This window comes from Cibotium barometz, chromosome 60, assembly GCF_041138505.1.
Source record: "Cibotium barometz isolate CiBa-2024 chromosome 60, ASM4113850v1, whole genome shotgun sequence".
NCBI classification, from domain to species: Eukaryota; Viridiplantae; Streptophyta; class Polypodiopsida; order Cyatheales; family Cibotiaceae; genus Cibotium; species Cibotium barometz.
In genome coordinates, this window is record NC_141105.1 from 37,012,068 (window position 1) to 37,033,145 (window position 21,078).

A 21,078-nucleotide genomic window follows, 5' to 3' on the forward strand; every position below is an offset into this window, starting at 1 on the left:
GTGGGAGTCAGTTCGATTTGACTAAAAAAACAAAAGCCAAACAAACCCAAAAAAAAGAGAGAAAAAAAACAGGGACCTGCAACATTTTCATAATTTTTTTTTGTAGCAAAGAGACGTTTTTAAGCCCACGTCCATTATAAAAACATTTTCATTTTTTAAAAAATTATTGAAAGAGAGCATAGAGACGTTAAATAAGCCACATTTCCATTTTTTAAAAAATTATTGAAAGAGAGCATAGAGACGTTAAATAAGCCACGTCCAACATTTTCATTTTTAAAAATTATTTAGAGACGTTAATACGCCACGACGAACATTATAAGAGCAGCGTGCGAATAAATAGGGACCGTTTCTGGTAGATTATTTGCTTTAAATGACGAATTCATAAAGAACGTATCGCTACGAAGTATTTACGGTGCGTATAATGGTACGCCGTCGTCTTCTTAGGCGGGGATTCAAGATTTAGCGGACGTCAAGGCTGTCAAGCTCCGTTGCTACTGCTGCTACTACTGTGTCAGTCAGGAGCTTTTACTACGCTGTCTGTTGTACTGCTTATCGCTTGCTTTCTGAGCAAGTCTCTCGACTGTTGGCACCTGCAAAGGCTGTATCTCTCACTCAAGCTTTCTATTCCACTTGACAGGCTCGGTGCAATAATCACAAGCTATGGAGCTTTCTCAAGAGCGGTAATAAGAAGCCTCCCTGAACCTGCAGTAGGGTTTTACACACAGAAGAATGTAACCAACCAGTAAAAGTTTGTGTTCCTGCATTTTGATTCGCATTTACAGGCGCAATTTATGAAGCAGAAAGTTATTGTTAAGGCAGTTCTCACGCAAACTTGTAGACGAATCTAGCATGGAAAGCAAACCAGTAAGAGTTCTCTGCTCCTGTGCTTTGATTCTCAGTTCTAGGGTTTGCACTCGCAATGGTTGAAGCACACGACGCATGCTTGGGCATTTCTCAAGTAGATTTCTCGAAGAATCTAGCCGTAGAAGTCATGGGAAACATTACAGCGACCTGATGCAACGCCTGCAATCGTCTATGGGAGCTTCGTCTCAATCAAGCTCGAAGGCAGGCTCTGCGATGGCCTCCCCCTCCTCCATAGCTGAGGAGTCTCAGAACAGTATGTTCAGATCTCATTCTCAACAGGCAAACTATCCATTGCAGCTTCTTTCTCAGCAGCAGCAGCTGCCTCCCCTCTACTCCTCTCTTCTGCACACCGCCTTCTCCCAGCAGCTCCTTCATAGCCAACAACAACAGCAACCTCGCTCCCTCCTACAGCCAAACTTCCAGCCCACCAGTCCCTCCCACTCTCGCTCCATCTCCCAACCCTCCTCCTCCTCTCAAAACCTCTCCCTTACCTCCCCTCTCCCTCCCAACCTCACGAACACAGCATATCTCGAAAGTTTCCCCTCTATCAAACCCCGCTTCTCAGCCAAAGACGACATTCCCACTGCTTCGCCCATCTCAGACATCTCTGCTTTGTCAGCCTCGCCTGTGGAGGTCTCCATGAGCGAACAAGAAACCTTGGCGTCAGGCCCTTCAATCCCCTCTCTTCCCCCGCTCTCTCCATCTCCCAACCCTTACCATTCTGCCTCCAGAAGATATGGTGCAGACGTCAACCGAATATGTAGCAATCTTACACCTCAAAGAGGCCACAGGCGATCGCACAGTGAGATCCCTTTCACCTTTTCAACAGGTGCAGAGTCTTTGTTTGGCCGAGCTCTTGGGCCAGGCCTGTCCTTTAGCTCAGAAAAAGATGATTGCATAAAGGGTGTGGAGATTCCGTGGCAGAACTACAGAACCATGAATCGTGGAGTGAAGAAGGAGCTTCACTGGAATGATGACAAAGATGGTGAGGCCATAATGGAAATGGTGAGTGAGGGTGAAGGTGGGGATGATCTCTTCTCTATGTATATTAATGTGGATAAAATTGATAGCACAGAGATATTGGAAAGCTCAGACAAGATTAAGAGAACAGACAAGCCAAATTCTGGAGCAAAAGTGAAATCGCCACTGATGTCTTCAGACAAGGGGGAAAGCTTTCTAGAGGCTACAGACAGCGCTGATGATTGTGAAAAACAAGACAGTGAAAAGGAAGAAGACAGCTTCATGGGAAGCAATGGAAAAGATACAGCAACAACTGCTGGCAAGCATCAAGGGGAGAGAAGCAGCCTTGCTGGAGAAAGCAGCCATCCTATCGGAGGCTCTCACCATTCACGAAGTGCATCCATGGACAGCCTTATACACTCTTTGAAAGAACCCGAAGATGTGCAGCAGAGCTCTTCATCTCAAGGCAGAAAAGTACGGCATCACCATAGCCATTCCATGGATGATACCTTCAACTTGAATTTAGAGTTTGCCAATGGACAGTTCGATGAGGCAGACCTGAGAAAGATCATGGCAAATGACAAGCTGGCAGAGATTGCCCTTGCTGATCCCAAGAGAGCTAAAAGGTAAGCGCCCCATAGTTGTGTGCTAGCGATGGAGTTCTGTAAGGAACCAATTCCAGGTTTCTATGAATCAGAAGGTGCAGCAAACTAATTTAGTATTTGATCCTTTGCTGCTAGAATCCTGGCTAATCGACAGTCAGCTGCTCGTTCTAAGGAGAGGAAGATGAGATACATCGCAGAGCTGGAGAGAAAGGTTCAGATATTGCAAACTGAAGCCACTACCTTGTCTGCGCAACTGACCTTGATGCAGGTATTTTTTACAGCTTCGAAAAGATTTGAATGTATAATTTGGAGATTGCGAAAGACAGAAATGGCAGTACAGATATTTTTCCTCACCGACCCTGTTCTAGTCAATCTTAATCAATGGATACTTCATCCCAATCTAGGTGGTACTGCAAAACAAATGTGACTTCTTGTGTCAAGACATAGTAACATTGTAAGGTTTCCTGGCATGACTCGTGGATAAGCTGGTGTCCATCTCTCTATCTTGGGCTTCCTAAACCACATCTTGACAGAGAACCATAGCATTGATATAGCATAAAGCCACCTAGGTGTACACACTAACAAGGCTCCACATGTCTATGATCTGGAGCTGTCTTGTGTGTACGGGACTCTGTGATTCCTAGAATTCATTGTCACTCTAGACTCATAATCTTGTTTTCCTTTTCTTTTTACTTGTGATAAGAGCATAAATATGTCTTTATGTCAAACGAGATGAGAGAGCATTGTGACCTGCAGTCTCTCGATCGAGCTCCAGTCAAGAGAGATGAGATGTCCAAAATGGTGCCTCATACATGGTTGCACGTGTGACTAATGAGTCAAAGAGAGAAGCATTTGTTTGTAACTACTAGAAATGTGCTTGGAATCATTGCTTGTCACATGCACCATAGAGGGAGGTGCTATGTGACAGTGGCTCATCTCATCAGTGCAACATTTGTACATCACCCATGGAGTGAGGTGCTATATGACACAGTGGCTCATCTCATCAGTGCAACATTTGTACGTCACCGTAGCCTTTGAAGGGATTTATTTGTCGCATGCAGTGGCTCATCTCATCAGTGCAACATTTGTACGTCACCGTAGCCTTTCAAGGTATTTATTTGTCGCATGCCGTGACCCCATCGTGAGCCGTAGTCCCCAAGTACACGTGAGGCACGAGTTATGTAGGTCACATGTGAAGCCTTAGGTGTCGGTATGGGGGTTTTTGGTTGATTTTCTTGTGCTATGAAATTGGGTAAAGAAGTGGACAAGAGTGGAGGAAATTGAGAAGAGAGAGAAGCTAAGGTGGAAAGAGGGGAAGATGAGAGGAAGAAGAGGGCAAGATGGAAAGAAGACTTTACAGGTGGGGGCTGCACTGGACTCACAGGCATGTGGTGCGCACCGAGCAAATCATGGAGCAATGGACTCTTCGTGGCACAACGAGTGAGTAGGTGGGTGCAACATGCGCAAACGTCGAACTAAGGATTTGGGAAAAAAAAACCTATGATTTTTTAATCCCTCTAAAATGTCATATTTGAATGAAACAACATTGTTTCATCGTGTCACATGGGACGAAACACGATGAAACAAGTTAAAAAAGATTGTTTTTTTGGTGGGAAGGCTCCAAGAATTGTATGGCCTTTTGGTTAGACTTAGGGTTTTAGGGAGCGGGCATCGGCCTTTGTGTTGCCTACGTCAATCAATGAGCACGATCAACATTTAGTGCTGGTGCATGCCGGAAGAGAGGATCCGATACTCCCCTTATGGCAAGAGTGCAAGTGCCTTCTCGAGTCTAGCTCTGGAGTAGCCAATGGGATACCTGGCTGGCCATCATGCAACGGTTTTGATTCAGCTTGATCCTCCTGCAGGCAACAATGATTGCGCAAAAGCACTTGTCCCAATGACCTCTCCTTTTAACGAAGGAGCTCAAAACCCTTTGCCCCAGTCCCTTTCGTATGCTAACACTTTGTCCTTCGGCAAAGTGGATGCCACTGTCATGCGGAGTTTACAAGATGCAGTTGCCGCAGATCTTTGAACCACCAAGGCCAACCTTTCCCAAGCCCTCGATCCCACGTCGCCCTCCCCATGGCTTGAGTTCAAATACGCAATGGAGTGTGGGGTGTACCTCCACTTCTCATGACGCATCCCTTCGGAGGAAGAATTCAAGAGGTGGGTCGCTATAGCATTTCAAGGTAAAGCTTCTCTTGCTCGCTTTCATTTTGCTGGCGAAGGCTTCTTGCAGGTGCTGGTGGAGTCAATGGTGTAGAGAGACAACATATGTTCAGTGGTCCCTTGCCATAACGGCAGTTTGGTGCATATCATCCCCTGGTATCCCACCTTCAAACTAGAGCATGTGTTGCAGAACGGGTGCCCAATGTGGGTCAGTTTCCCTGACTTGCCTTACTACCCTGGGGCCGAGGTTCCCCCAGTGGTTGTTGTATCCCGTGGGATAGAAGAAACGATATCCGAGATGGCCTGTCGCTTTGGACCCCGAAAGGGATTGAGTTCAACATCTCTATCCGCTTTGGCACCTTCCGAGATTCTTGCTACAAATGCAAGTAGGTTGGCCATTTCACGAAGGACTGCCCCAGCCCAGTCGAGGAACCAACTCTAATGCAAGTGAAGATGCTCCGTGTTTTGCATCAAGTTGTTCGTGTTTAGGGCTGAAAGAATACTCTCAAAGCTTCCGCATGTGACATTGGTATCAGAGCATCAAGCTCAGCAAGGTTAAACATTGATTCTGTCATAGATGTAGGTGCACAATCCAAGGAGAGTAACACAAGACATGGAAGAACTTCCCAGGAGGTTGGTTGGTGGTGTTCCCAAAGACCCAAGGGGAATGGCTGTCCTATGAAATGGATGTTTCATGCCACTGGGGGCATACTAGGAAAGGCTTTCAGCCAACGATTCCAAGGGAGGAGGAAAGGCTTTCAGCCAACGATTCCAAGGGAGGATGATCCTCCAAGGGACGGAGTGAGAGTGCCAGACTCAATACTCAGGAATAGAAGACCACATTAAGTGTACAGGGACTGGGCATGAAGAGCTAGGAGACAAGATGGAACATATGCATGGATCTTTAGCAAATTTGGAATTGGATTTGGAGATTGGGTAGGGTTTTCGGTGGTTTGCTAGGAAGGGAAGGAGGATAGGTTTGGGAGTCCACGAAGAGACAAAGGGATGATGACAACCATCCAAGAACAGAAGTTGCAATCTTGTCATCAAGTTTAGTAGAGGGGATTGTCATGTGCAAGACGTGCATGCTCATTCGAGGAGCTAATCTCTCCTAGGCAATAGGAAAAGACAGGTTTTTGGGCATGAGCAAAGCTCGATGGTGTGCGGGAGGAAAACCCAAGAGTGGAATAGGAATCTGTCGGTTACAACTACAGAGAGCTCGTCGACGCGGTCTTCAGGTTGGGTAGAGGATGCTACTGGCCGATAGCAGGTTGGCGAGGTCTCTTGCACTAAGAGAGATTATAAAAGGCTATGCCAAGTTGTTAGTTGAGTCATTCACTTCTCTAGAGAGTAGAATCACTAGACTAGGACTCTTTTGGGTTAGATAATCTTTTGATGATGGAAGTCAAAGGCTGGTCAAGACATGTACACCTTTTGTACTATATGAATATATTGAAACTAAGCAATCTTTGTCTTCTCTCCATCTCTCTTGCTTGCGTTTTGCATCAGGTTGCTCTAGGATCGTGTTTATGTGGCTGAAAGAAGACTCCTAGAGCTTCCGCATGTGACAATGGATGCCTTCATGCTGAGAAGCAAATCAGCGAGTTGTGAATCCATGATAAATATCAAGTGATCAAGTGAGGGATTTCAGCCCACGCACTGAGATAAGTGTTTGGTGGGACAAGGGAGTCCAATATACCCCGATTAACCCAGGTGCAATGAAGAGAACCCAAATATTCACTTTGCCTAAACCCAAACTTATGCACTCTTAGAATCTAACTACTCTATCCTATCCAATCAATCAATGCACACAAGGGGCTATACAATGTAATAACATCTAACAAATGAGTTTGTGTGTCCTAAGTGCAAGTGAACATTAACCTTCAATTCGATAGATCTTTGGCGGTGCATTTGCCCTATCAACTACGTATTTGTTGTACTAATTCTTTCTATTTGCTACTTCCCTTAGTGCTAGGCTTCATTATGGCTGAGTCTGCCCTGCATCTTCGGAGGTTTGACAAAAACTCAGTACGAAGGCCTTTATGTGAATATATGCTCGTGTGTGTGTGTGTGGAGTGCGTGTGTGAGCATATCTTGATACAGAGTTCTACACCCACTATTGGGCACTGATGACGTTAGTGGGGATGTTGTAGTATCTAGTCCATACTATGCATAATGGAGTTGATAGTTATATAGTCTTGTGGGTTGACCACCATGAGTATATAATATGCACGTTCCTAAAAGGTGAATTTGGGCATGTTCTTGAATTCATGTCGGTATATAATTCAGCCGTATTAGTGGACATACAGATTTCACATTGTGAATTTTTCGTCCGAGTTGCGGCCATTTGATATTATGCTTATTCTTTCTATCTTTGGTGGTGCATTTACCCTATCAACTACTTATTTGCTGAACTAATTCTTTCTATTTGCTACTTCCCTTAGTGCTAGGCTTCATTATGGCTGAGTCTATCCTGCAGCTCCGAAGGTTTGACAGAAACTCAGTACGAAGGCCTTTATGTGAATATATGCTCTTGTGTGTGTGTGTGGAGTGCGTGTGTGAGCATATCTTGATACAAAGTTCTACACCCACTATTGGGCATTGATGACGTTAGTGGGGATGTCGTAGTATCTAGTCCATACTATGCATAATGGAGTTGATAGTTATATAGTCTTGTGGGTTGACTACCATGAGTATATAATATACACGTTCCTAAAAAGTGAATTTGAGTATGTTCCTGGATTCATCTAGGTATATACTATATATATATATTAATGTATCTTTCTTTCTTTCTCATACACTAGAACTTAAAAGAAACTTTTTTTTTTGAGAAAGAAACTTTTATATTAATAAGGTTTAAATACAAAAAAGTTGAAAACATCACTTGTATAAAAACAGGCTAAGATCGCAATAGCCGCAGCTTGGCACTATCAAGCAATTCAGAGCTGAAAGGGCGTGTTAGAATCTCTAATTTGGCTACAAAGGATTCCACCTTCCATTCAGTGAGGTGCATGTGTGGGCATCGATTGTAGACTATCTGGTTCCAGGCCATCCAAAGTTGATACAACACAGAGTAACGGATCCAAGGCCAGATGCACACTAGGGCCAGGTTGAGGAACTTGGTGTCGCTGAGCAGTGCATGTTTCCATGTAAATTGGTGTTGCGTGCCACAACTTTGCAGTTCCTCTCCATAGCCTTGGGCATTGGGGCCAACCCAAAACACGTGAAATGCAGTTTTCTTGTGTGTGTTGCAGAAGGGGCAGAGTGGAGACACCAGAGCCGAGTTGGCGAGTTTGTACCTTGTGGGGAGCTTTTTGGTGTAGCAGCCGTCAGAGAAAAACGTTGATGCGGAAGGATGGAGTGGCTGTCTACACTGCCGCAGTGCGCTAGGCCCAAGTTCCGGCAGTGAGTTCCACCTGTGCCCTAGCTTTCCAAACCAGTTGGTTTGGCAGTCATGGATGTCAGCTCCTTTCAGGTCCAGGAGTGCTTTCCCTGTATCCGAGGCCCAGTTAGCAAGCTAGTTCTCACTTTTCAGGTTTAAGGCAGTTAGCGAGCGTGGGGGGAGCGCATCAACAGCTTGTAGTATAGTGAGTGTAGAGTTGGAGAGACCATAGTGTCGGGCAAGCAACCATTGGGCCGTTCTGCTATCCCAAAGAGCATTCCATACTTGCAAGCCCTTCTTGTGAAGTTTGCAGGCTTGGTTGACATGTCTTAGTGCTTGTGGTTTACCATCTTCCATGTTACATAATGACCACCATATACTCTCACCCAAGGCTCCGTCTCTCATGAGGGGATGTTGACCAATCCATCTTGGGTTGGCGAAAAGCTCTTGCCACCCTGCCACCAGCCCATGCACTAACGTGGATTGTTTGAACTAGAGAGTTGACAAAACTCGTCCACTACCTACAGGAAAGTGTTGATACTAGTCTCATCATAAGCCAATATAGAGCTATTATCGTCGGCAAAGTACTGGGTAATCATCTCGTGATCTTCCTTTGGGATGGGGAGACCTTTGATAAGGCCCCTCTCTTGCAAATAGCGGACATTGGACAGCAACGGCTTAGTGACTCCAGCAAAGAGAAGAGGACATATATGGTATATGCCCGGGCTATTAAGCCAGACGACTTGGAGGATTTGGCGGCAGATAGATAACGCATTTTGATGAGCATGGACTGTTCGACATATATTAATTTAGTCCGAGGCACTTAGGCCTAGACCGGACATTACTAGTGTGTGCGCGGGCAAGGGCCTAGTGGGCCAAGGTCCGTAGCTCGGGGGTTAGCCAAAGCTTCCTCTACTTTACCATCCACCAGTGAGGGTAGGGGTAAAGAGATTAGAGAGATTCATGTGATCAAAACTGCAAAGGGGACCAAAAGAAAAGTTTCTGCTATGGCGGAAAGGGCTTTTAATAGATCTATGCTTACTCCGCAGCAAAGGGATAAAGCAATGAAGGAAGGGCTGTGTTATGGATGTATGGGCCAGCATAAATTTAAAGATTGCCCAAAGAAGTCAAAGATCACGGCTAGTATGGTGGTTAATCCAATGCAAGTGTTCGAGGATAGTGAGGATGACTTGTTGGATGACACTCCACAAGATTATCCTAAAAGAATTTTAGCTATTTCGGTAACCAAGAAGGTGCCTACAGCTCCAGATGCAGTCTTGTCTCCTGGGGCACAGCAGGGTTACCAGTTTCCAGACACAGAGCTTATAGTATTGAAGGGGACTGTGCAAGGAACGCCAGTCAAGATCCTCTTTGATACTGGCTCTACTCATAATGTAATTAGCTCAAGGCTTGTCAAGAAGCTAAAGCTCCAAACGCAGCCTTCAGAGTACAGCTACACAGTGGAGCTAGCTGACGGCAAGGGCACAAAAGTGTGGGATCGTCAAGTCAGAGGACTCCCATTCCAGATCCAGTCCTACGAGGACAGATTGGACTTTGATATTACATGGCTTGCGAGATTCGATCTAGTTCTCGGCAAGCAATGGCATGTATGGAAGAAGCCAATGATAGACTTTTCTTCCCACGTCATCCAGTTCGAGCATAGCGGCAGACGCCTTTTGATTCGCGGGGAACCCGATTTCCCAGAAGCGAAAGTGTTAAAGGCTACCAAGATGCTCAAGTTAGATTGTAAGTATATTTACTTTTGTTATATTGTAAATATTTCTAAATCAAATGCAAGGATGGATTCGACAGTTGGTGGCAGTTTTACCACCTCAGCTTTACATCTTTCTAATAAGATAAAAGCTGAATTTGAGGATGTATTTAAAACTGAGTTACTTGTTGGTTTACCTCCTCGCAAGAATGTGGAGCATAGGATTGAGCTCGTTCTAGGAGCTAATCCAGTTGCTAGACCACCATATCGCATGAGTCTCAAGGAGGAGAACGAGGTTAGGAAGGTGGTGGACGAATACCTTAGTAAAGGCCTGATTCGTTCGAGTTTTTCACCTTTTGCCTCGCCTGTTTTACTTGTAAAGAAAAAGGATGGTTCTTTTAGGATGTGCGTAGATTACAGAGCACTCAATAAAATTACTATCAAGCATCGTTATCCTATGCCTAGGATTGATGATCTCTTAGATGCTCTTGGTGGTGCTACTATTTTTAGTAAAATAGATTTAAAAAGTGGTTACCACCAGATAAGAGTAAGAGAAGAAGATGTATATAAAACAGCTTTTAGAACCAGGTTTGGTCAGTATGAGTATTTAGTAATGCCATTTGGTTTGACTAATGCTCCAGCTACTTTTATGATGTTAATGAATGATATTTTAAGACCATTCATGGGTAAATTTATGGTAGATTTCATTGATGATGTGCTAGTTTATAGCAAGAACATCATAGAACATGAATCACATTTAATTTCTGTTTTTCAAGCGTTGCGTGAAATAAGTTTGTTTGCCAACAAGGAAAAGACTTTTTTGTGTATGACTGAGATTGAATATCTAGGTCATATAGTTTCTGCAGATGGGATTAGAATGGATCCCAAGAAAGTTTCCGTGATATTGTCATGGCAAGTCCTAGAAAATATCACTGCACTTAGATCCTTTTTGGGATTAAGTGGTTTTTATCGTAGATTTATAGAGCTCTATTCTCTAATAGCAGCTCCTATGACAGATTTGTTGCAAGAACAGGTGCCCTATGTGTGGACATCTACGCAACAAGAAAGTTTTGATACAATGAAACAAGCAGTTTCAACAGCTCCAGTTTTGAAAGTGGTCGACCTAGAAAAGCCTTTTGTCTTAGAAACTGACGCCAGCGGTGTGGCTGTTGGCGCAGTGTTAAGCCAAGATGGTAGGCCAGTGGCCTTTGAAAGCAAGAAGCTTTCGCCAACTCAACAGAATTGGCCAGTCCATGAGCAAGAATTGTATGCTATTATACATGCTCTCAAAATTTGGCGGCACTATCTTTATGGTGCTGAGTTTAAAGTGTATACAGATCATCATACACTTAAGTATTTTTGCAGTCAACCTGATCTACGAGGAAGACAAGGTAGATGGGCTGAGTTGATGCAAGAATTTCATATGGAAATTCTGTATCGTAAAGGTCGAGATAATGTAGTCGCTGACGCATTATCGAGAATTATGTATAATATGAGTTTTACAGTTTTAGAAAACTCATTGCTTCAAGAAATCAAGGAAGCACAGTTGGAGGACCTTTATGCACAGACAGTCAGGTCTAGTCTCGAGTCTAGTATGGATACTAGTGAGGAGTTAGCCTCGTCTACTTCTTCACTAAGACCTTCATCAAGTCCGTATGCCAATTTCTCAGTTGAGAACGGATGGCTAAAGCGGAAAGGAAAGATATATGTTCCTTGTGCACGGGAACTAAGAACAAAAGTTTTGCAAGAGAACCATGATAGTCCCTGTGCTGGGCATCCTGGTCAAGATAAAACAGTTCAGCTTGTTAGACGGGCATTTTGGTGGCCACATCTATTTAGAGATGTCCACAAGTATGTCCAACAATGCTTTCAATGCCAAGCAATAAAGGCAGAAAGAGTAAAGAGCCCAGGGTTACTACATCCCTTACAAATTCCGGAATCTAACTGGCAAAGCATATCCATGGATTTTATCACTGGATTGCCACGAACTCAAAGACAAAAAAAATACCATTTTGGTGGTAGTTGACCGCCTGAGCAAGATGGCTCATTTTATAGCAACCAAGGACAATGTGGAAGCTCCACAGGTTGCAGATTTGTTTATCCAGAATGTATTTAGATTACATGGATTACCTTTGTCTATTGTCTCAGACAGAGATGTGCGTTTTTGTGGACATTTCTGGAGACATATTTTTGCAAAGTTGAATGGTACTCTCAATATGAGTAGTGGTGACCACCCCGAGATAGATGGTCAGACGGAAAGGGTCAACCAAGTACTCGAGGACATGTTACGTGCTTATGTATCTGATAGCCAGACAGATTGGGATTCATACTTACCCTTGTTAGAGTTTGCATATAATAATAGACCTCATAAAGTGACCGGTATGTCTCCTTTTGAGATGAATTATGGTATGTCTCCCTTAACTCCTGGTACTATAGGCACACCACAGAAATGTCCTAGTGCGGCAGAATTTTTGGCAAGAATGCAAGATACTCTAGCATTGGCTAAAACTAAGCTTCAGCAAGCAGCTGAAAGAGCTAAGTTTTATGCTGATAAGAAAAGATCTCCTCGATCTTTTGAAAAGGGAGAAAAAGTTTTTCTTCAAGTACCATTGAACTCTAGACATCTTTATTTACTGGAAAGTGTCCTAAGCTTTCGCCTAGATTTTGTGGACCTTGGACCATTATGGAGAAGCTTAGTGACGTAGCTTACCGGTTGGAACTTCCACCAGGCTGTCGTGTCCATCCGGTGTTTCATGTTAGTAAACTCAAGAGATATATATTTAAGGATGATAATCTAATTGATGGTCTTATTTCTTTGCAGGAAAATGACTCTGTAGACCATGGTCCAGACAAGATACTAGATCGCAGAGAGAAGCGGTTACGTAATCGCGTTCTCCGAGAGTTTCTAGTTGCCTGGAAAGGTCTTCCTTTAACCGATGCTACTTGGGAATCAGAAGCTCTGATTCGTAAACATTTCCCACAGCTGATCATCGAGGACGATGATCTTAGAAGGGGGAGAGAATGTTAGACATATATTGATTTAGTCCGAGGCACTTAGGCCTAGACCGGACATTACTAGTGTGTGCGCGGGCAGGGGCCTAGTGGGCCAAGGTCCGTAGCTCGGGGTTTAGCCAAGGAGTGCGGGAATGGGAGCTAAGAGAGCACTTCTACCTTTTGCTTGATTGGGAGGTGAGAACATGCTCTAAGGGACTTTCATTTATAGAAACTCATGGGCTATATTGGCTGGGAGGTGAGAAGCACACACATGTCACTTTTTCCATCTTCTTCTTCTTACATGGACACTTATTCAGTGTCGATTTGCTCGAGGACTTACCTTCGTCATGGCTTGAGGACCACCACATTGATCTCGTGCCCCATACTGGACGAGTCATCCCAAGATGATAGAGCTCAAGAAGCAACCGGAGGAAATGTTGGGAAAAGGCTTGGTCTGTCCGAGCTTCTCACTATTCAGGGCTTAGGTTCTCTTGGTCAAGAAGAAGGATGGGAGTATACGTTTGTGTGTGGACTATTGGGTGCTCAACAACCTCAGTGTCAAAAACAAGTTCACATTGCCTCGCATTGATGACTTGTTGGACCAGCTATTGTGACAAGTTCGAGAAGAAATACGGAAGGCATAGACAAAGCAAGTCTTTGAGGTTGACAAACATCATCGGGATAGTACCTTCAAAGAAGGAAATTGGGTTTATTTGAAGATCATGAAGTAGACTCAAACACTTCGGGGAATTTGCTTCCAAACAAGCTTCGAAGAAAGTCCCATTTAAGACTACCAAGAAGCTTAATGATGTAATCTTTAAGTTGGAGTTACTAGCCATTGGAGGATGCATCCGATGTTTCATTCGAGCAACGTTGTAGAGTATCATGAGCTAGAGCAGAGCGCTACACCAAATGAGGATGAACTAGGGTTGGTGGATGACGGAGGTGTCATGTGCACACACATGGACATGGCTGATCCAAAAGTAATCCTTGATTTGTAGTAGATAAGCCAGCCGACAACAGTTGGCCAGATGGCATGGCTTTCAAGGGCCTATAAAAAGGTACATCATGGTTCATTGTGATTCATCTCACTTCCTCAAGGTATCACATCATAGATAAGATTTAGAAGGTCATTAGTCACCCGTTTGGTTAGGCCAAAGGCCATGGATTTTGTATAGACATAATACACCTTTTTATACTAAAGAAATATATTGAAATTACAACACTTCTCTCTCTCCTCTCTCTGTCTATGTTTATTGTTCTTGCATCAAGAGTTCCTATGTAGTATATAAGGCGGCTGAAAGAAGACTCCGAGAGCTTCTACATGTCACAGTGGTATTATAGCATCAGGCTTAGCTATGCTAAGTGTTGTTGGTGTCCGAGAAGAAGTGCACAGGTCCAAGGAGAGTAACTTAGCATGTGTCAAGACTCAAAACCCCCGGAAGCTAGTTGGTGTTAGGCAAAGCCCAAGGGGAGAGTTTCATGAGAGTTGGTAGCCAATTGGGGCTACCAAGGAAGGCTTTTATGGAGCAACTCCAAGGGTGATGATCATCCAAGGAGGTGGTGCCAAGGGTTCTATGATCAGTTTCAAGAAGGGATAGGGCAAGAAGGCAAGGGCACAAAGTGGAACAGATGCACATATCTCTACATCAAATGTATTGTGGAATTAGATATAGGGCAGGTTTTAAGTGAAAAGGTTGCTAGGAAGAGAAGGATGATAAATTGGGGAGTCCATGTGGAGACAAAGGGATGATGACAGACATCCAAGGTCAAAGGTTGGAGGCGTGTCATCAAGTTTAGTAGGAGGGGATGTCATGTGCACACACATAGACATGGTTGATCCAAAGCTAATCTCTGATTTTGAGACATCCCTGCCCCTTTGCGCATCCAATTCTGGAGTGCTAACAGCGGAAGTAGCAACTTCTTGCGTAGGGCAGAGCTTCCCACTAGGGGCCTCGTCCACGAATGTCCGGACAAGAGACTAATCTCTCGGTTCTTCCAAAACCAAACGTGAGAAAAACTTTCCTCGCCCGGAAGGCATAGGCAATTCTAGGAAAATTTATTCTAACGTAGTCAAGAGCCTTAATTACCCTTTTGCATTTCGACCGAACCTGTGGGTCACATGACCGGATCAAGGGAGGAGCTTGCACTTGGATCATAGAAACCAAGGCTTTTTTCCCTGTCAAGAGGCACAGCCGTTGATTCTTTTCCATAGAACAAGGATTATTCGTGATTTACTTCAACTATCGTAACCTGAACAAAATTGAATTTTATTATAGGAATCCATCAGTCCAGCCTAACCCCATCCAGTCCCATGGGTTAGTCAACCGCCCAACCACTGTATTGATAGGATCCATTATGAAAATTTGGTTACGTTGTCTCGAGTACTAGGGAAAAGAGTTCCCAGGTCCTCTAGCCGGCTCTCATGCAAAAATTAAATAGACACACTACTTACACACCCAATATGAAATTGCCTTTTCTTTGATTCAACTATTTCCAAAACAGATTTGTACTAAAACCATAGTGTTTCCTTCTTAATCCTCAGTATTCCATTTCCAGATCTAATTTTTAACTTTTTCACTTTCCAACCCTAAGATCGAATTTCAGTCATTCCTTCCTCAGCGTACTTATGGCATCATCAACAAGTAGAACGCTTATCACCTGCTCACTCAGGGGTCTTTTCAATAGTTCCTAGCCCATAGTACCTAGGAGTTTAATCACATAAAAACCATATGGACTCTCAATTGGGGATCAACAAGATCAACCAACAAGATCCATGTAAAAGAGCCATGAACTCATCCGTTGGAGATCAACAAGGCCAATCAACCAGATCCATGTCCGTATTCAGAAAACAGCTCCAACTCATTTTTTTCCCCTGACGCACGCGTGGGTATCCTGGGCGATCTACATCTATTTACATCATTCCATATCCATTCACATCCATTCTCATCATCTTACATCCATTCATATCCATTCGCATCCATTCACATCAATTCTATATCCATCCATCCATTCACGTCATCCTACATCTATTCACATCATTTCTATATCCACTCACATTCATTCACATCATTCCTACATCCATTCACATCATTTCTATATCCATTCACATCATTCTTACATCACATCATTCCTACATCCACTTAGATTCATTCACATTATTCTTGTATGCACTCAGTTCTATTCATATCATTCCTACATCCATTCACATTCATTCCTACATCCATTCACATTCATTCCCATCCATTCACATCATTCTTATATCCACTCACATCCATTCATATCATTCTTACATCCATTCACATCATATCACATCCATTCACATCATCTTACATCCATTCTTGGGTTGCAGGAAACGTGGGACGAAAGAAAGGAAACGTCGTTTCCACGTTTCCCAACCAGCTCCGCGTTTCCTGTAGAGGGAAACGGTTGGGAAACGGACGATTTTAGAAGTCTTTTTAAAAAACACGTGGCAGGCCAAAAAGTGAAAATAGCCTGCGAATTTAAAAAAAAACAAACCGGGCCCAATATTAAAAAAAAACGATTCGCCTTCAAAGCGTATTTTGTTGCCTTGCACACACTCTGCGCATAGTTAATGAACCCACAAGCCCACAAAGAGAACGAGTGAGCCAGAGCATTCCACGCTACACATTTTGTAGAAATATCGTGAACCTTGAAAACGAGGAGCCCGTTTTTTTAAAAAGCCCGTTTGTGGATTTTTTTTAAAAAGCACCTTTTTAATAAAATTAAAATAAAAAAAAAGTTAGCTGAGGCTGCAACGTTGTTAGCTCTCTGTGAGAAACTTACGCACACACAGCTCTCTCTCCTTCCCCCCTCTCTCTCTCTCTTTCCCCCCTTCCCACCCCTTTCCATGCAAGCACAGGAGGAGCCAGGGGCCTTTGCTTAAACTGTGCACCCCAACCTCCTTGCATTTGCTTTAATTGTGCGCCAAGAAGGATCATTTTTGAGCCTTGCAAATGTCCCCTTGATCCTAAATACCACCTTACTCTTGCAGATGCTATTCGCCATAGAGCCTTAAAATGCAAATGCATCAATTTAGTTTCTGTCCCTGAGTGGCTTTGTTCGAAACAGCTTCAATCGGAGCAAAACTGCAGGCTTAGAAGGAGAAGAGCCCCTCTTTTTTGCTAACTTCCAATTTCAACCATGTTCTCTTCTTCTTCTTCTGTGGTCCCCCTTATCACGCCCTTCAAGCCTAAAGCACCTCATGCTCCCGAGCCATTGTGGAAGTATGTGACTGAGAATGCAGCATTCGGAAAGGGGGGTAGCAAGAAATGGGAATGTTCTTTTTGCAAAACAAATTTTGTAGGCTCCTATCCGCGAGTACGGGCCCATTTACTCGGCATCAAGAACCAAGGCATCCAAGTGTGCTGCAAGGTGTCGATTGAAAATCGAGCAAACATGACTCGAGAAGACCATGAGAGCGCTATCAAGAAGCAAAAGATTGGCAACAATCTAGTCAACAAGAAGCCTACAATGCAACCGTCCGTGGAAGGTATGTTCAAGAATGCATCTCGAGAGGAAGTAGATGAGGCCGTTGCTCGATGCTTTTATGCATGTGGTATGCCGTTTTTTTATGCACGGTCTCCTTATTTTCATGACATGGTGGGTGCAATAGCGTCTTTTGGTAAGGGTTACAAAGCCCCAAACTATGAGAAGCTTCGCACTACACTCTTGGACAAGGAAAAAGACAGGGTTTGCAGTCGTCTCTCGGGGGTAGAGGCTTCATGGCCACACTTTGGGTGCTCCATTGTGTCTGATGGATGGACAGACACCGCAAAGAGGCCCTTGATTAATTTTATTGTCTCCAGTGCTCGAGGTGTGGTATTCAAGAGATCCATCGATACATCCGGGAGCCAAAAAACAGGGGAGTTTATTGCAGAAGCTCTTTTGGACATCATTAGGGAGGTTGGTGTGGACAATGTGGTGCAAGTAATTACGGATAGTGCTGCCAATTGCAAGCTTGCAGGTTAGTTGGTGGAGCAAGCATATCCCCATATTTTTTGGACACCATGTGCAACTCATTGCTTGAATCTTCTACTGAAGGACTTGGTCCTAATCGAGTGGATGGATCGAGCTATCACCCAAGGCAAAGAAGTCCAGCAGTTCATTTCGAATCATGATGCAACAAGGGCCATGTTCAGCAAACACTCCAAGCTCAAGCTTATTAGGCCAGGTGATACTTGATTTGCTTCAAACTTCATGATGTTGCAGAGATTGGTGAAGGTGAAGAGTCCCTTGAAGCAGCTAGTCACAAGCGAGGAGTGGGATGCATGGAAGAGAAACAACGAGTATGCTTTGCACATAGAGATGCAACTCTTGTCTACTCCTTTTTGGGAGGACATAGAGAAGTATGTCAAGGTCTTGTGGCCGGTCATGGCAATGCTTTGTATGGTGGATAGAGATGAACCGGTCATGGGTACAGTTTATGAGGGCATTGATCAGATGCTAGAGAAAATCAAGGAGATATTGAAAGAATACATAGACGGCAACGACGAGTACGAGGAGATTCGGGTAGAGCGTTGGGAAATGCTTCGTTCTCCTCTTCATGCAACAGCTTATGTCCTCAACCCAATGTGGTTTATGAAGCGACCATACAAGGACAAGGATGTGATGAAAGGGTGGGCAAAGATGAAGATGAGAAGACATAGTACAAAGCACAATTGTCACAGTACATTGGACTACAGGGGGATTTTGCAGAGTCTTCAGCTTTAGCGGACCTGCAAAAGCTTTCTCCTATTGCATGGTGGGAGAACTATGGTACATGTACTCCTATGTTACAGAGATTGGCTATTCGTGTCTTATCTCAAGTATCTAGCGCTTCAGCATGTGAGAGAAATTGGTCCACCTATGGCTTCATACATTCCATGGACCTGAAGAATAAGAGGGCTCTTTCCGTGATATGAGCCTAAGATTACTGTGCACAAAGACCAAGTCATCTGCCTTGTATGGTCGCTTCATAAACCACCCAATGTGGTTTATGAAGCGACCATACAAGGACAAGGATGTGATGAAAGGGTGGGCAAAGATGAAGATGAGAAGACATAGTACAAAGCACAATTGTCACAGTACATTGGACTACAGGGGGATTTTGCAGAGTCTTCAGCTTTAGCGGACTTGCAAAAGCTTTCTCCTATTGCATGGTGGGAGAACTATGGTACATGTACTCCTATGTTACAGAGATTGGCTATTCGTGTCTTATCTCAAGTATCTAGCGCTTCAGCATGTGAGAGAAATTGGTCCACCTATGGCTTCATACATTCCATGAAGCGGAACCGGCTGGGTCATACGAAGGCAGATGACTTGGTCTTTGTGCACAGTAATCTTAGGCTCATATCACGGAAAGAGCCCTCTTATTCTTCAGGTCCATGCCAGGCATGGGATGTATTAGAGGAGGATTCTATATATGAGTGTTTTGAGGATCAGTTTGAAGATGAAGGTGTACTTCCCATGTAAACAATTTCTATCTTGTAGAATGATTGATTAATGAAATTCAGCCATGATGGTCTTCCGTTGTTCTGCTTTGTTTTTCATCTTTTAATGGTGCTTACCGGTCAATAATTGAATTTGTACATGTACTTTAATTTTTTTGTAAAAAGATATATTTGTACTTCTGTTTTTTTACCTTAAACTTGAGCCTACCCCCGACGTTTCCTAGTAATTGAGTTTGGCGTTTCCAAACGTTTCCCGGGTCTTTCCGTTTCGTACCAGGAAACGTTTCCTGCAACCGAGATCCATTCACATCATTCCTACATCTATTCGCATCCATTCACATCATTCCTACATCTATTCACATCCATTCATATCATTCCTACATCCATTCACATCTATTCACATTCATTCATCTAAATGAATGAATCATTTACATTCATTCATCTAAATGAATCATTTACATAATTCTCATGAATTGAATGATTCTAGAAAAGTTGTGCATAACTTTCTTTATTTTTCTGACAATTGAATAATGCTCAAGACTTCACTTTTAGCATAAATTTTTTTATGCATAAATTCATTCTCAAATGATATAAATTTTTCCATAGCTTCTCTATATTTTCTAAGAAATGATAATACTCAAAATTTTACTTTTAAATAAATAAAAAATACCCATATTTTGAAATATGCCAAAAAATTCTCTTTTAATACTAAAAATGTTTGTACCTAGAATATCGTGGGAATTTCTCTTTTTGCATCTAAATTTTTATATATGTAAAAATAAATATAATAAAAATTTCTCTTTTCTCTATTTAAACAATTATGCATAAATACTATAAAAGTATTTTTCATAAATATGATAAAAATCATTCTTTTAGCTTAAAATATCTATGTCTGAATATGATGGGAATTCTTCTCTTTGCTTTATTAAATTTATGCAAAAAAATAAGATTTATCTTTTTTCTGAAAATTTTTGCCATAGCTTCGCTGCAGCTTCTGAGAATGTTCAATTTTCTAACTTTAAATGGATATTCATAATTGAAATATGATAAGAACTTCTCTTTTAAACTAAAATTTATTTATGCATACATAACATAATTATAATCATAATTACGATTAAATCTCTTGATTATTCTTAAATATCCATTTCTCATTTCTAAAAATGTTAGTATAATCTTCTTTCAACTTAAAATGAATTAATATGATTTTTCTTAATCATAAACAAGCTTAAAGAAATTAATCATTATTTTTAACTAGATTAAAATCATAAAAGTACTTAATCTTTTTTTCTAACTTGTCAAGCCTAGAGTTTTGTTTAAGATAATGAGTTTATCATTAAAAACTATCCTTCTAACAAGAATTTAATCATAAAGATGATTAATCTTTCCAAAAAGAGAGATTTACTAATAAAAATACTATAATTAAGCATAAAGATTAGTATTAAATCATTTAAACATTATGAATCATTAGAAAGCTTAATTTCAAGAAAAAAAATCATTTAATTGAAAGCTTTCCAAGTATTAGAGGAGTTGGGAAGGAGATAACCATTGAGAAAGATAGAAAAATCATTGGATTAAGACTTACCTTTGATTTTGGCTTGATTTTTTATAAAGAAAGAACTGAAGCCCACAAAGTAAGCTTTAGCTATCAAGTTGGGGAGGATAATCTCCAAGAGAATGGAGAATTGTGAAGCTCCAAAGCTTTCAAAAGTAGATGCAAAATAGAGAGATAATAGAATTACACTAAAATGAAGATAATACTGGCATGTAATTACTCAAAGATGAAAATACAAAGGAGTGAGGGTCTATTTAAAGATGAGTAAGGTCACTAACCAAGTTCAAGTGGGATCTAGAGGCTTTCAGTTTCAGTTTGTTCCATTCTGGACAAGTTTTGGATCAGTTTAGCTCACTTTTTGATCCAGTTTGCAAGAGGAAAAAAAAGAG

General features: G+C 42.4%; 1 protein-coding gene and 1 pseudogene across 4 annotated transcripts in view; both read left to right on the forward strand.

Moving 5' to 3' along the window:
• Nucleotides 1-329: 329 nt before the first annotated feature.
• The window catches only part of LOC147605312 (bZIP transcription factor 30-like), a 48,277-nt gene continuing 27,528 nt past the window's right edge, over nt 330-21,078 (forward strand). Inside the window, exons 1-4 of one of the 4 annotated variants that reach the window (XM_086793947.1) lie at nt 330-510; nt 638-680; nt 783-2,450; nt 2,565-2,697. In XM_086793947.1, the coding sequence (XP_086650073.1) occupies nt 940-2,450; nt 2,565-2,697 (1,644 nt within the window). In that variant the 5' untranslated portion in view covers nt 330-510; nt 638-680; nt 783-939. Of the gene's footprint in view, nt 2,451-2,564; nt 2,698-21,078 lie in introns of all 4 variants that reach the window. The other 3 variants (XM_086793944.1, XM_086793946.1, XM_086793945.1) reach the window with 3 other exon arrangements.
• LOC147605313 (uncharacterized) lies at nt 16,809-19,389 on the forward strand (annotated as a pseudogene).